Source organism: Salmo trutta, chromosome 24 (genome assembly GCF_901001165.1).
Source record: "Salmo trutta chromosome 24, fSalTru1.1, whole genome shotgun sequence".
Lineage (NCBI taxonomy): Eukaryota > Metazoa > Chordata > Actinopteri > Salmoniformes > Salmonidae > Salmo > Salmo trutta.
In genome coordinates, this window is record NC_042980.1 from 16,655,939 (window position 1) to 16,673,277 (window position 17,339).

At 42.8% G+C, this 17,339-nt stretch overlaps 1 protein-coding gene across 1 annotated transcript; it reads right to left on the reverse strand.

Annotated features, from left to right (window-relative positions):
• Positions 1 to 4,812: 4,812 nt before the first annotated feature.
• On the reverse strand, positions 4,813 to 16,401 carry LOC115160823 (interleukin-1 receptor-like 1). The gene is made up of 12 exons (XM_029711283.1): positions 16,319 to 16,401; positions 11,168 to 11,215; positions 10,858 to 10,957; positions 10,478 to 10,718; positions 9,551 to 9,734; positions 9,222 to 9,372; positions 7,158 to 7,226; positions 6,922 to 7,051; positions 6,596 to 6,744; positions 6,358 to 6,489; positions 5,810 to 5,974; positions 4,813 to 5,697 (listed from the first exon to the last, which is right to left on the reverse strand). The coding sequence occupies exons 2-12, from the start codon at positions 11,210 to 11,212 to the stop codon at positions 5,288 to 5,290; spliced, it is 1,776 nt and encodes a 591-aa protein (XP_029567143.1). The 5' UTR covers positions 11,213 to 11,215; positions 16,319 to 16,401; the 3' UTR covers positions 4,813 to 5,287.
• Positions 16,402 to 17,339: the final 938 nt, after the last annotated feature.

Sequence of the window (17,339 nt, forward strand, 5' to 3'; positions counted from 1 at the left end):
ATGGCAACTGCTTGGCATCCGACCGCAAGGCACTACAGAGGGTAGTGCGAACGGCCCAGTACATCACTGGGGCCAAACTTCCTGTCATTCAGGACCTCTATACTAGGCAGTGTCAGAGGAAGGCCTTAAAAATTGTCAAAGACTCCAGCCACCCAAGTCATAGACTGTTCTCTCTGCAACTGCACTGTAAGTGGTACCGGAGCGCCAAGTCTAGGTCTAAAAGACTTAACAGCTTCTACGCCCAAGCCATAAGACTCCTGAACAGCTAATCAAATGGCTACCCAGACTATTTGCATTGTTCCCCCCCCCTCCTCTTTTACACTGCTGCTGATTGTCAATGCATAGTCACTTTAACTCTACTTTCATATTACCTCAATTACCTCGACTAACCGGTGCCTCCTCACACTGACTCTGTAACGGTACCCCCTGTACATAGCCTCGCGATTGTTATTTTACTGCTGCTCTTTAATTATTTCTTACTTTTATTTGTTACTTTAACACTTTTTTTCTGAAAACGACATTGTTGATTAAGGGCTTGTAAGTAAGCATTTCACTGTAAGGCGCATGTGATTTGATTTCATTCAGTGGAATGGCATGTCTCCTTGAAACTGAGCCAGAACAACCGCTACCCTCACTGTCATCCCTGTCTGTACTGGACATTGTTTTAAAAAACTGCACCTGGGGCATGCAGGCATCCTGGCTGGCATGGCGCTGTCATTGGAGCAGAAAGAGGCTATACGGCAGGCAACAGTTCGACAGTGCACCAACCCAAACTGGCACACCATGAGGAGAAGGAGGTTGACGGCCAGCAATTTTGGAGCAGTGGTTAGGGCCAAAAGCATTACACCATTGCTGCTAAAAAGGCTTCTCAGATCACAGTTGTTGGATGGGGTGTTGTCTGTAAAGTGGGGCACAGATAATAAAAAGGGCATTAAAATGGCTACAGGGACGGATGTGCAGGAGTCAGGGCTTTGGGTCACGGGGTCTGGGATCCTGGGTGCCTCACCGGATGGTTTGGTGGGCACCACAGCAGTGGTGGAGGTCAAGTGTCCCTATGGTGCCAGGGACCTTACCATTGAAGAGGCAGTGAAGTCGAAGGATTTCTACATCCAGGAGGAGGGAGGGTGTTATCGTCTCCGTGAAGACCGTCCTTACTGGCACCAGGTCCAAGGGTAGCTCCACATCACTGGAAGGGACACTTGCTTAGTGCATACACACACACTAAGCTCCCAGAAAAGGTTATATTACATACAAGATTTGCTCAAAGCAGTCAACTAAAGTAATGTAGTTCATCTCTGCACAGTATGTTAGTTTGTCTGCTAACTAGACAGTCAGTTTAAGTGGAATGATTAACTGACAATATTTACATTTAACTGACATTGCCTGGAACTCTGTTTCCATTGAAGTCCAAGTAAGTAGTAAGTAGAGCTGGATAGGACACACCCTACGTAAATCTGGACTGTTTAACTAGAGAGAGGGTAAAGCTAACGATGGGAGAGCCATCACTTCCAGCAGATTTCCTTGCTGAGGGTGGCGTTGATCATGCACTGCTTCTCATGGGGTGAGCCTGATGTTCCACATGTCACACCTCATGTCTAAAACATGTGGAAAAGGTGACATGAAGTCAACATGTTGATGCATCTAGAAATTCAATGTTTTACGCAAAAATGTATCATATTTGATGAGTTACTGACCTGTCCGTCCACAGGCTCGATGTGCTGTAGTCTCCACAACTGGACAACTGGCACTCCACAAGTGCTCGGATCACACTGGCACAGGATGTCCATGCAACGGAGGGCCGAAGGGATGCACTCTTGTTGGACTGGAAAACAAAGAGACATTTGGTCAGTGGTAGGTCTTTTTCAATGCTATATCACCATATTTATCTGGACAGAAAATGCATTGTTTATCATAACACAAACCCACCTTGGAAATTGTGACAATTGGTCCCTCACCCAATCCTCATGCCTCATAGTTTGTTCTTGGTTCCCAATCATCAGCTACTTCTCTGATGAGTTGGTCTTGGAGGCTTACATGTGCACAGCAAGTCTGCACCAGCACATTACCATAACGTAGATAAGGTGGGATGAATCTCAGGATTTTTGAATCTTTTAGTCAAGCATTTGACCTCAACATGGATTCTGTTTCTCTCTGTCTTCTGTGAGATGTATCTCACGCTCTGTGAACCTTCTGTGGTTCAGGAATGGAGGAATGTTCACAGTGACTCCTGCAGGCCTCAAGCTCTCGACCAAGAATCCTTTGCCTGCTAAAACCGTGTTTCCAGACATGAAGATCTTCTCAAACCCTGACTTCTGGACAATGGCTTTGTCTGACACAGATCCTGCATGCAGATCACTGCAGTATGTTATCACAGCATTAGGTGCAACTCCCAGGAGCAGCTTGATGGAGTTCATTGAATGGTACACAGAGAATATTTGCTTCTGCAGATCCATCTGACTTGGAGTAGCAACTTCAATGTCAGTACTGTCAATGACCATCCTGAAGTTTCTGCTGGAACCCTGAAAAGACACAGGCAAGCACATTAGGTTCTTCTGACTTGGAACAGTCTTCATGGTGCTATTGAAAAAAGCTTGTGGATCATGTGAATGAAAGTGATGGTAACATTGCTGACAGTGCTTGCACTGCAATGGATTGGTTGAGCCAGGTGCAAGTTGGTGTAACTGTGACGCAACTTCATAAGCGCCAGAAACACTTGATCCTCAAATGATTGCACCTCGACCCTCTACTTAGCAAAGTAGACAACACAGTCCTTGCAACGTTCCAGGTGACAAAACTGCACATTTTAAAGTGGCCTTTTATTGTCCCTAGCATGAGTTGCACCTGTGTAATGATCATGCTGCTTAACCAGCTTCTTGATATACCACACCTGTGGACGGATTATCTTGGAAAATGAGAAATGCTTACGAACAGGGATGTAAACAAATTTGTGCACAAAATTTGAGAGAAATCTGCTTTTTGAATGTATGGACATTTTCTTATATCATTTATTTCATCTCATGAAACATGGGCCCAACACTTTACTTGTTGCATTATTTTTCTTGAGTATATATATAAAAAAACAGGTAATTGACTCCACTTCCTTAGAAAAAGAGTACAAATGAGAACAGGTCCTACCAGTTCTCACAGCCTATATGTCTAAGATAGTGGAGACAGGAAGTCTGAAGTTATCCCCACTCTGCGGTCCCTTGTTAATTTTTTTTGCCATGACGACCTTGTCGCGAACACAACTCCACTTTTTAGAATATATTTATTTTGTCTGCATATTTAATTTAAACTCATTTAACTTAGAATTAGTTTTAGTTTCTAATGGTAAAGGACATATACAAATTGTTTGTCATAAAATATGGTGTCTAGCTCTATGAGCTCTAAGTAATTCCAGTTCTTCGTGCACGGAAGTAACGAGATTATTTGAAATGACTTATTTCCAACCCTGATCTTAACACCCACCATGGACGCACACAAGATTTGCCTGATATCAGACAAACTGAAGGAAAAGAAAACCCACACCAACTTAGGTAAGGGAGTGGAAATAAACGTGGCGCAAACCAAACAGGTGAGACAAGAGGATGGTGCAACACATCCTGACCAACAAGAATGATTCCAATCAGGGCAAGACACATCCAAAGAAAACCAACCTTGAAATCGAGAACAAAATCCAAAGCGAAATTTAGCAAAACCCCAAAGCCAATAACAAGAGGATGTTTAAGAACATTTATTGAACATTTTATTCCAAAACAGTTAATGTGATGGGATGGGTAACTTCAGACACACTCTATGCTGAATAAAATCATGTTTTTTATTAATTAAAAGAAGCTAACATAAGCATTTCCTGGCAGTGACTTTTCTACCAAAACCAAAGTGTGGTTAAAAGATTAAATGCTTCCGGTGCTTCAGTCTTTAAAGGTTATACATTTCCACCTCAATCACATACTGTATCAGTAGTAATAAAGGAATACAAATCAACGAGAGAACACTGTCCGGTAGATCTCCCAGTTATATGATTAGTTTGTGGTCCCGAGGTTGACAACATTAGCGAAATATTCACATTATGAGTCTTTCTCAAGTCCTTGCAACAGTTGTTTCACAACAGTTGTTGTGTATGATATGTTTATATTTCCTTTACCATCCTGTGTTGTCTGCTTAGTCTTTTACCATTGATATGTTCTATTTTGAGACCTTAAGGGAACGATTCACCCATGTTGAATGTTATATCATTTTGTGCATTTCCTAGCGATGATCTATCGATTCCTGGGTTCATTTCATGTTTTCATGTGTATCTGACCTGTTCGCTGTTCAAGCAGGCAGAAATACAAAACTCGTCATACCTGCTGTATTTCTGCCTGCTTGAACAGCAATAGCTCAGATACACATGAAAACATGAAATGACAACGGGAATCGATATAACATCACAGAAAAATAAAAAAATATATCTGTTGATTTGATGGTCTTCTGTGGCAGCAGTTATCACTTTCATAATTAGCCTACATGGTATCTGTAATGCTGACTGTTCAGATTTACAGTCGTGTCTTTTTCCCCATCCAGTTTATTCAATAACTATCTTCAGGGCATCAGATAAGTTAAATTCATTTTCTTTCAACATAAGAATCGGCACGTTTATCTTGTGTAAGTAGACAAGTTTCCTAAAGGTTGGAAATGTACATTTCAATAGATTTAGGACCTTAGTCAATATGTCACTATGGCACCATAGACAGATTGGTTGTTTAGCAACAAAACAGACATGTGCACAAATATGGAGCAAAACAGAACGGGTTGGTATAGATAGTTTACATGCTGTCAACAATGTTTAGTCTCCAATGTTTATTGAAAACATAAAGTTGCACAATGAACACTTGTTATCTCTCAAATACATTGTTACAGTTGTTGGTTAGTAAGCAAGCACATTTTTGCCATATTAGCATAGACATGACATCAGTCAAAATACCTAAAAACAAGACATGGTTTCAAGAACAAGATAAAACTACCTGAAATTAGCCACCTACTATTCCCCACATGGCAGTTTCTTTTCATTGTTGCTAGCCATCCAGAATCACAACATCACACGGCCTTCTGCCACGTTGTACACATCGTTTTTGTGACGTTCTCAGCTAACCTGTGTATATCTCTGCACAGCACTGGAATAATTAATGATATTTCTATGAATGGAATAAGGATTTTCAGCGAACCTGGGGGTGTTCTCTTCTATAACAGAATCCCAGGCTTCCAACCGCACTTCAAGTCCTCAGACCTGATTATTTACATAGAACAGTCATATTAACTGGTTGTCAAAACTAGTCGAGTGGCGCGGCCAAGGCATCATGTAACGCACCCTCTTCCAGAAGCTTGAGTTGGGCAGCGTCGACCCACGCCTTCCCTCCTGCCACATTAAGGGGGCACTCTTGCGGACCAGGTGCTGCAGGCCGGGGGGCAGGTGTGTGTAGCCACCCTCCCCCATGTCCCCCAGCTGGATGAGGATGATGCTCATCTCACTGTGGACCAGAGCCTGGTAGAGCCCCACCTGACAGTCATAGTCCTCCGCTGTGGTCAACGAAGACGAGTAGCCCCATTGGCCACATGAGCCTTGTCCTCCTGAGCCTGACCATGTGCTTGAGCTGGGGGTCAGGATGACAATCAGCCTCCTGCTCAGCCGCATGCAGGCCTCCACCAACTCCATGCGGTCTGGGGACAACAGAACAGAGAGGAGCGGGAGAAGTTAACTTTTGACTTTAGTACTGTTTATTACTGTTACATTTGCTTCTTAGAGGGTAGGACACAGTCTGAAAGAACCAACCTTCTCCAGGTAAGTCGTCTCTGCCGTGGATGAAGAGTCTAAAGCCACACTTCTGCTCCAGGACAGTGGGCAGAACGCTGCACACAAAGTTATACACTTTCTCATCCATGTCTTTGTCTACGCCATCCATCTGGTAGACAACGTAAGCATCATAGACCTTCCCATCTGAAAACACAGACAAAGAGGAGGTTTCTGTCAAACCTCAGCAGGAAAGGAATAGATTATAGAGATTTGATTAAATTATATTTGAACTGAAACTGAGTTATTTTCTAATAAATGGGCCATTACTTCTACTTTTGCAGTGGGATTGACCCCAGCCAGGACCTGTTGAGAAGGGCCTACTAGGCCTACTGCCTACTGCAGACAACTGCACTGCACAATCAGTGGGACATGCTTCAGTGTGGTGACTAAGAACTAAATGTAGTAATATGTTTATATGGTATCCAATACTATATAGATCATGTAGGCTGAATAAGCATTTCTGTACAATGAAATATCTTAAATGAAATAGCATCATTAAACTTCAGTGGGTGGCTAGATGTTCTTACCCTCAGATCGACCATAGCATTTGAAAACTCCACGGAAGAGGAGCACCAGATCGATGTAAAACACTTTGATGGCCACAGCAGCTAGCAAGAAGAAGAGCAGTAGCACCACACATAGACCCATAAACATAAACCCTGTGGGGGGAAAGACAGGGAGAACACGACACCAAGAAAGTTACACAGTTTGTATGTGTGATTTTGTGTGTCTGTGTGATGTTTGTTTAAGAGTGTGTGCACTAACCTCTTAGCTTGAGAGTAACCACTGCAGAAGTCCATTTCTGGTCGTTCATTGCAACACACGTGAACTTAGACTGGAGGTCTGTAGTAGTCACTGTGTTTATGGTCAGGATAGCCGTGAAGATACTCCGCATTGAAGATACCTCCACCTCGCTACAGTAACACATACATATAAAACATTCACACAGTGATTTCTAAATGGTGAATCTGGGGTCTTGTTTTCAAGGAAATGTGTCAATTCTGTTACCTTGTTCTCAAAAACAAGTGTGTGTGTGTGTGTGTTTGCGTGTATGCATGAATCCGTGTGTGTGCGTGCATGTGTGTACCTACCTGGTGGTGTTCACTGAGTAGCCTTGCTGCTGCGAGGGCACTTTCACTCCATTAATCTCCCACCACACGTGACAGTTGTCTTCAATGTTCTGCCCACAAAACGCTTCACACCTCAACTTCTTAGTGGTGTCTATGAAGAACAAAAGATACTCTGAAGACAGAGAGATATACCGGGCAAATAAAAATCAAGCACAACACAAGTATTTGAAAGTATTTGAGCCCGGTTTGATCCCTACACAGGTCAGTGGTCTCTGTGCTTCCGTTTCTAGGCAGGTTGATCTGAGGAGGATGCGAGGCAGAGGGAGCTGAAGGAGACAAACACACAGTTTAGTCAGAAAGATACTTTTGTATACATTCAAAACGTTGTCACTGATGTTATTGATGATTGTTGCTGCCACAAAGACCACATGTGATATGAGGGTTGCTTTTGCTGTTGCTTTTGATTCTGTTTGTTTGATATAAAATGGAGCCTATTTTACCTAGTGTAGCTGTCACGTCCTGACCCTGGTATGAAGTCATTTTTCCCTAGTAGATTGGTCAGGGCGTGACAGGGGGGTGTTTTGTCTATGTGTTTTGGGTTTTCTGTTTTCTATGTGGGTTGTCTAGAGTTTCATTCTATGTTGTCATTTCCTATGTTGTGGCCAGGTATGGTTTCCAATCAGAGGCAGCTGTCTATCGTTGTCTCTGATTGGAAGCCATACTTAGGCAGCCTGTTTTTCATGGGGTTTTGTGGGTGGTTGTTTCCGTTTAGTCTAGTGTACCTGACGGGACTGTTGTTGGTCGTTTTGGTTGTTTTGTTGTTAAAGTGATTTCATTAAATACAAAGAATGAGCACTATCCCGCTGCGCCTTGGTCTCCATTCAACGACCCCTATGACAGAACCACCCACCGTGAAAGGACCAAGCAGCGTGAGAGAAGGTACCTGGAGTCGTGGACGTGGGAAGAAATCCTGGATGGGAAGGGACCCTGGAGCCAGGCTGGGGAGTATCGTCACCCGAATGAGGAATTGGAAGAAGCCAAGAGGGAGCGACAGTATTATGAGGTGCTGTATCCTCCAATAGGGGAGGCGAAGAGGCAGCCCACAACATTTGTTTGGGAGGGGTATACGGGGAGTTTGGCGAGGTCAGGGGGAAGCCCTGATCTAACAGGGCAGCCAGGGAAAAGTGCGCCGGCTCAACGTATGTGGCCTCCAATGCGGCTCTTCGGCCCAGGATATCCTATGCCTGCTCCACGCACGGTACCCCGCATTCCCCAGCACAGCCCAGTTTGTCCTGTGCCAGCGCTCCGCCCTTGCCGGGCTAGAGTTAGCATCGAGCCAGGACGGATTGTGCTAGCGGTAAGCGCCAGACCTCCAGTGAGCCTCCATGGCCCAGTATATCCTATGCCTGCTCCACGCACGGTAACCCTCATTCCCCAGCACAGCCCAGTTTGTCCTGTGCCAGCGCTCCGCCCTTGCCGGGCTAGAGCCAGCATCGAGCCAGGACGGGTTGTGCTAGCACTAAGCGCCAGACCTCCAGTAAGCCTCCATGGCCCAGTACGTCCGGTGCCTGCAGCCTGGGGCCTTCAGCGGAGGTCTGCAGCCCAGAGCCTTCAGCGGAGGTCTGCAGCCCAGAGCTCTCAACGGTGGTCTGCAGCCCAGAACCCTCAGCGGCGGTCTGCAGCCCAGAGTCTTCAGTGGCGGCCTGCAGCCTAGATCCTCCAGCGGCGGCTTGGCGGTCGGAACCTCCAGCAGTGGTCTACAGCACAGTGATTCCAGTAAGGATCTACAGTCCGATTCCTCCAATAATGATCCACAGGCCTATGTTACAGAAGCGGAGGGATCTGCAGGCGGAATGGAAGTTACGCCCTGAGCCAGAGCCATCTCCGTTGCTGGAGGATAGGGAGAAGAGATAGGTTCTGGGTGGAGCACATGAGCCGCCATAGACTGTTGTCACCCTCCCTGCCCTCCCTTTGTGTTTGGGGTTGGGGGGGGGGGGGGTACTATCACATCCTGACCCTAGTATGAGGTCATTTTTAGGTTGGGCTCTGGGCTCTGACGGGACTGTTGTTGGTCGTTTTATTGTTGCAGTGTTGCAGTGTTTTCATTAAAAGTTTAATAATGAGCACTATTCACGCTGCGCCTTGGTCTCCAATCAACCACCCCTATGACAGTAGCCTAATAACCTGCTGTAATGTAGCCTAGAGTTTCCATGTTTGCTGACCCTGCTGCCATCTTGGATGAGGTTTCAGCAAAGCTCAAATCAAATAAATAAAATGCTGAGAGGATTGACAGAGCTGTCATCAAGCCACAACCTACTTGCCTTTGATCTTTAGTCTCCTGGATGCAGACGTGTTGAAAACTGTCCCATTGTGCTCCCACGTGCACACACACGTATAGATGCCCTCGTCTGCTTTGGAGGCGCCGTACACCCACAGATTTCTCTCAGATTCGTTTGGAATGGGACTGAAATTCTGAAATGAAAGACAAACAATTTGACAAACTTCTTTGCTGAAATAACAGTAACACACCTGATTCCACTCATCAAGAGCAGGTGCAACCCTTAGGAGCTTTAGGACAGGAGTTGAGAACCACTGGTAAATAGTTTTGCAGGATTGAGGTTTGTGTTAGAATTCTGGTCATGTTCAGTACCTTATACCAGGCTAAGTTTTCTTTTCCATCCTGGCACAGTTTTTCCACTGGGTCAGGACATGGGATAGCGATGTTGTCTGCTGACTCTGAGATACTGCTAAATAGGACTGAGTGATCGAACGGTTGGGCTTTGACCACAATCACCTCTGTCACAAAAATTAGGCAGGTGTCTGCTCCCTTTCTCCTGGAACATAAGCATATACAGTGGACTAGTTATCCAAAAGGGAACCAACAGGGTTCTAACTGGGGGCCAGCCGAAGAACCCATTCAGGCTGTAGATAGCAAATGTTTTTTTCCAAGAGTCTAGTCTGAACCGAAGCAGTTTAAAAACGTAGAAAGTTTCCTTACAAGCCAGAATGTTGAATACATTTGTATTACATATGACCCTACCAGCTGTCTGTGTGGTTGGTCCTTCAGTGGGTCGAATTTTGAGACAAAATATCCACAGGACAGTATTATCTACCCCGACTTTATAGAGTGCCAGTACTGCTGTTGAAATTTCTGTCACCTGTCACGTGCTCAAAACCATGTAAACACCTGCAAAATTTCCATCAGTATGCATGCATCATCGTGCATTTCCTTCCATCTTGTGCTTGGCCTTAGGTCAGGAGAAAACACATCTTTATTGCCACACACAGAGTTCTGCGTTTTGAATTCGGTAATAATAGTTTTCTGTGGATATTTTGTCTAAAATTTCAATCGGCAGAGTAAGTTGAAGTAGAATTTTATTCAACGTTTGCACAAGACAAGCGACCCTTAGGTTTTTTCTTTGTAAATGTGCATGCCTACCCTAACCCTATGTACACATCCAGGTTCAACACTAACCCTAGACTCAACCCTAACCCTAACCCTCCCAAACAGGGCTCCCCTGCTCTCAATTACCAATTTAACCCCTAAACACACGCAAACACACAGTTGTTGTATTACCAGTAGGTGTAGTACTGATCAGAGTCGTTGATTAAAAGGGGGAGGAAGAAGAGCACCGGTCCATGATGATGCACACGCTCTTCCTCAGAGGACGGGAGCTCTTGGGTTCTGTTTCTGTACCAGGTGAACTCAGTCACGCTGGCCCAAACCAACTCACTCAGGTCATAGTAGGCTGGCAAACTAAGGCCCTCCCCCTCTGTCACAGTAGTTTCAAACTTGACAGATTGGTTACATGGGGACTCTGCCAAAATATGAACATACATTACCCGATTAAGTTGCATGTGAAGGAAAAGAGGTCTATTCTTCAAGGTACAATATATTCACTATGCCTTGTAATAATAGGATGTAGAAATGTGTGAAATATGAAGAAGATGCTATACCTGTGTAATGACCTATTGTAGTGGGGTTTAAGGACATTTCTCTCTGGGCAGAAATCCTAGTCAAACTGAGGAGCAGAAACATGAGACCACCATCCACCAACTACAAGACAAGGGGAACAAAAAAAATAATGTTACCTTATTGTAAAGTCAGAGAGGAACTATCATTCCACAAAAGACCCTATAATAAAACATCAGGACCATGTTTTACTTGTTTTTACAATAAATGACATACCTATTTTCAAGAGGGAATAAAATACATATGCAGAAAACATTTTTAGGTTCAGAGTGAATAATTACTGAAAGAGCTTACCCTGAAAGTGAAGGAGCACATTTTCTGAAAAACAGGAACTTGCATCCACTGATAAGTAAGAACAAGAGTCATATTTCTCTTTCAAGATCTTTTTAGGATATCCTGTTATTGATACTGCAGAAATGATGAAAACTGAAATGTTGACAATGTGGATTATTGAAATGGCCATTTAACATATTAAGCTTGAATGAAGAAACCATGACATGCAACATGACCTCTATGGAAAATAACCTGTGTTTGCTACAATTTTTGTTCAAATCGCTTTGCTGCTATTTTCACAAGCATGTGGTGAATTTTCTAAACTCTTAGTACAAAACTCCAAACTGGTAACAGTTTTATTGCAGAAAGTACTATATTCTTACACTGTTTTCACATTAGGCATACACTTGCACTACCCATCAAAATGTACTGAAAATCTTATTGTCATTTCTATCCCATGTGCGATCAGGTGTGTTCATTGAATACATATTTCACAATTATTGATGCAAAATGGAAATGTATTGTTCAGATATAATTACAGCTAAGAATGAATCTTTTCCCCAAAATCTACCACGTTTTAATCCAGGTAATTCATATTTATCCAGTGACCATTTAAAACCAAGATATGGTTCTCCCCAAATAAGAGAGCGCTGAGCGCTGAGCCTCCTTGTTGACTTGTAATGATTTCAGAGCAAATTAAACTGATATTTAGTAATGAGTATATCTTTGATCGCCAATGACATTGTTGTGAATTTTGAAACAGACCGTTCATAAATTCAGAGTGTTATCATGTTCCTCAATTAATTCCAGCCGGGTCACCCGTGATACATGTCAGTATTAGACGTCCATCCATGTCTGAGGACGTCGGGAGATGTAGAATCCGGCCACTAGGGACAACAGTGAGCGCTGTTACCTTCAAGTAGGTTTTGGTTTTGCTAGGGCGTTGTGGATGGGCGAAAGCATCTGCTTCTGGTGTAAAAGGTTGCATATTTCGTTTTAAGCCTATCCAAAACCTTAACCTTAACCATTCTGAGCTAATACCTAACCTTAATTTTTTGGAGTTAATGACTAAACTTAACCTTAAACACTTCGAAATTTGACGTTTGGAACAACTTCAAATTTGGCGTTTGAAAACATGAATGAACATCTTATACTTGTTGCAGCATTCAGCGCATTTCAGCAGTAGGCTATCTCAACACAGAGTGCGCCCAGGAAGCACAGAACACATCCCGAGTATAGCTTTGCTGAATCATAAACACTTTGTAACAGTAGTCAAACAAAAGTCCAATGAGCAAAGTTGCTTAGCTTGCTAGATAACCTCCTTCAAAGAATGACAGAATAGAGTGCATGATTCAGACCCCTTGACTTTTTCCACATTCTGATACGTTACAGCCTTATTATAAAATGGATTCAATTGTTTTTTCACACAATACCACAAAATGAGGAAAAACAAATACCGTTTTTTAGAAATGTTTGCAAATGTTTGCAAAAACTTAAATATTTGGGTATGACAGTACAAGCGTGGCACACCATTCTTCTCTGCAGACCCTCTCAAGCTCTGTCAGATTGGATGGGGTGCGTCGCTGCACAGCTATTTTCAGGTCTCTCAAGAGATGTTTGATCGGGTTCAAGTCCTGGCTCTGGCTGGGCCATTCAAGGACATTCAGAGACTTGTCCCGAAGCCACTCCTGTGTTGTGTTGGCTGTGTGCTTACAGTTGTTGTTCTGTTGGAAGGTGAACCTTTTGCGCCAGTCTGAGGTCCTGAGTGCTCTGGAGCAGGTTTTCATCAAGGATCTCTCTGTCCTTTGCTCTGTTCATCTTTCACTTGATCCTGACTAGTCTCCCAGTCCCTGCCACTGAAAAACATCACCACAACATGATGCTGTCACCACCATACTTTACCGTAGGGATGGTGCCAGGTTTCTTCCAGACGTGACGCTTGGCATTCAGGCCAACGAGTTCAATCTTGGTTTCATCAGACCAGAGAATCTTGTTTCTTATGGTCTGAGAGTCTTTAGGTGCCTTTTGTCAAACTCCAAGCGAGCTGTCCTGTGCCTTTTACTGAAGAGTGGCGTCTGTCTGGCTACCCAAAGGCCTGATAGGTGGAGTGCTGCAGAGATGGGTTGTCCTTCTAGAAGGTTCTCCCATCTCCACAGAGGAACTCTGGAGCTCTGTCAGAGTGACCATCGGGTTCTTGGTCACCTCCCTGACCAAGGCCCTTCTCCCCCGATTGCTCAGTTTGGCCAGGCGGCCAGCTCTAGGAAGAGTCTTGGTGGTTCCATACTTCTTCCACTTAAGAATTATGGAGGTCAATGTGTTCTAGGGGACCTTCAATGCTGCAGAAATGTTTTGGTGCCCTTCCCCAGATCTGTGCCTCAACACATTCCTGTCTCAGAACTCTACAGACAATTCCTTCAACCTCATGGCTTAGTTTTTGCTCTGACATGTACGACTAACCGAGGGCAAAGAGTGGAAATAGTTTAAATATCAAGGTATTTTAACGGAGGCCAACTCTGTCTAAAAAATATCCATAGCCTATCTACTGTCATATTGTTTGATGATCACATATTCTCTACCAAAGCTCTCATATGGGCAACAAGTATAAGACAGCGCAGAGAAGCGGGAAAATGTTATGGCTGTATTTTGACATGCTTGGCGAGATACGTGCTTTGATAATGCAACCTACAGTAGGCTATATGGATTACAGAGTTAGGAAGTTAGGAATGTTAATATGAGAAAGGAGATTTTGGGTGTCAGTGGTATTGGGACTGGATAGGAAAATAGCCTTGGCTCTAGGACAGGAGAAGATAGAATGTTACCTCATGCCTCTCTGAATTGTTAACAGACTTTATGTCTGTGACAGAGGTGCCTATGTAACGAATTGTGCATAGACCTATCACATTTGTGACTGTCTGAAGAGAGACAATAACAGCTCAAAGAGGCACATGTTATTTTATAGGCTATACAGTGGGGGTTTCCAGTAGGGTTTATTAACTGCATATGGGTCGCGTGTGCAGTCCAGGAGTGTCAATTATGCTTGTGTTTTCAATTAATGGTGACTTTGTGTGTAAACACCCTAGGTTAAAGGCTTCAATGTGACAACCTGTTTGGATAATGTGCTTTTATTTTTTGCTAATCTGATGCTGCGTATGTTGTGTATTTTGTGGAATTGCATTATTGCTGACATCGGGGAATATGTTGCGTCTTCCTGAGTCTTGTCATTACATTTTTGGAGGAAAAATGAAGTGTTCCCATGACAGACCCGGGATCCCGGTTACCTATGTTAATCCCTAATTACAAAATAGGTGCACTGTAATCACATGAAACAAATGAAATGAAAATGAAACAAACATAAAGTTCAGCAGACACTAGTTTGCATCAAACCTGTCTTTAGCATTTGGCCAAAGGTTCTCATCGACACAGTAACTATCCTTATTGTTCATGAACCTGAGGAAAAACCTTTTGTCATGGTGAATCCAAGCCTGACATGCTGTAGGTCTGGATTCATGTCATTACATGCTTCATCCATGGCCTGAAGGAGGGTGGCTCATGGGGATGGCAATCATACACCTTCTACCTGTATTCCAATCCTGTATTGTATTTAACAATATTGTGTTGCACTTATATATTTTAATATTAATAATGGATTTATATAGTAAGAGGGAAACTCACCTCATCAACCACCAATGTGTGTTACCAATTTGGGTGATGATGCACAGCAATAATTTTGTGCCAGAACGCTCACCATACATTAACTAGCATTGTGGACAGTTGAGGTGTGATATACAGTGAGCTCCAAAAGTATTGGGACAGTGACACATTCCCTGCTGCTCTGGCTCGGCACTTCAGCACCCCAGAACCTAAACGATACAATGACCACCAGGCTAAAGTGGAGTCTGTCAGCTCCAACCTGAGCGCATTTCACTGTAAGGTTTACACCTGTTGTATTCGGCGCATGTGACTAATAAATTTTATTTTATTTGATTTGATCCACATTGGCCGTACCGGCCATAAACCAAAGCACCGTCTGTACATAGTAGTCCCCCCCACCCCAGGGGAGCAAAAGCACTGGAACAAATTCACCCATACGTGCACTAAAGTAGCAAAAAATTCAGCACCTGGACCCACATTCCCAGCATTCAACAATACTCTTTCATGGTCCTGTGTGGCTCAGTTATTGAGAACATGGCACTAGCAACACCAGAGTTGTGGGTTAGATTCTCACTGTGGTCACATACGAAAATGTGTGGATTCACTTTCGTCACTTTGCATAAAAGTGCCTGCTATGTAAATGGCATATTTTACGATAATATAGTACTGTACTGGCAATGACATTTCAGTAAAGCAGTGTGAAACCTTCCCTTCATAAAGATCCCAGTAACTTTGTTTTGGAAACATGTTTTACTGTTTAGGGGATGTATTTGTTACATACAATCAATATCATTTTTTAATCATAATAATTATCATCATAATAGAATATATATATGCTTTATACGTTTATACCTTACATTTAATTATGTAGTACTCAAAATATGCAGTTGACAAACCAGTTTAAAATCTATAAATTTACCAAACAGTGAAGTGATTATCAATTTTGAGAAGTCGGATTAATTAATAGTAAAATATATTTTAACAAATTAGAAGATAATCATATTAAAAATGATGTGAGCATTGTATTGTAAAAACAATTATTTTATTTGAACATGTATTGCAATGTGAAACATATTCTAGATGAAACACTGATTAAGTTTGATGAAAAAGTGTCTGTATTATTTTGCCGAGCTTATTTTATACTTAGTCAATAGAAAATGTGGTTAGAGTTTTGAAACAACTGCCTTTCTGATGATCTCTTTTGAGTTTTGTACAAAGCGTTGTGAAAACTTACCACATTGGCAGAAAACGTCATCTGACAAATAGCATATTTTACAATAGTTTTTCAAATGTTGTACTGCACAGCTGGTGTACTGTAGATGCTTGCTGATTAGACAACCATGAACCATATTCTGATGACAATATTTCAACCATTGGAACCTAAACGTCACATAAACAGCACAATTTCAACATAGATGCATACATTTCCACATATTGCCTGTTGAAGCATACTCAGCGTTGCACAGAAAAAAACACACTTAAACTGAACTGTAATCTAATCAAATGAATTGCAAGCCTTACCTACGCAGCAATCCTCCCTCAGTCTAAAGGAGCATCTGAGTAGAATTTACACAGTAGGTGTATATCTGGAACTGGAATCTGCTAAATATGAAGAAACTGAGCAGTGTAAACTTTTCTTGTAGGCCGGAGTATGGGTAGTGCTTTCTAGCAGGTATTTGTATATTTCCATTAGGGAAAGCCTATTCTGTGAAGTGTGCAAATATTCTCCCTTGCAGTCCTTCTAAACAATGCAAGTTTTTAAGACTTTGGCAAAGGGTAAAATCTACAAAACTTAATCCACTCTGTTCGTATCAGATTCTAGTTTTGGGAACAGAAAATTTGTATTGAGATCAAATGTTTCATCCTTGAGACAATTTACATAATGTAGGTCAAAATCCATCTCGCTCCATCTTCCTCCACTGCCGGCCACTGTGCTTCCTCTCATCACCATATTTGGTAGTGAGTGGAAACCCCAACTGGATGCTTCACACTTATGTATTTTTTTTATTTAACCATTATTTAACTAGGCCAGTCAGTTTTATTGCAGTACTGACATTTGGTCATACTGTAATGCCAAAATTAAAGTGTGTTATTTTTCATATAACATGCACTCTTCTCTCTAATAGGGGACCAGTATAATCTCCCTAAGGTAAGAATCATCCTCCTGGGTAGGGATTGGCTGGAGAAGAGACAAACAGGAAACACCATCCTGGACAGGAGGGACGTGGAGATGTGTATAAGGAGAAAAGGTTTAATGGACTGCCGGCAGGTCACTGTGGTCAACACATCAGACAGATGCATCCAGTACTCCGTGCAGGACCCTTTCCTTGTCCACCGTAACATAAAAGCAGGTCCTGTGTGGCTCAGTTGGAAGAGCATGGTGTTTGCAATGTCAGGGTTGTGGGTTCGATTCCCACGGGGGACCAGTACGGGGGAAGAAAAAAAAAAAGAAAAAAAAATTAGGAAATGTATGCATTCACTACTGTAAGTTGCTCTGGATAAGAGCGTCTGCTAAATGACTGTAATAAAACCCAGCATAACC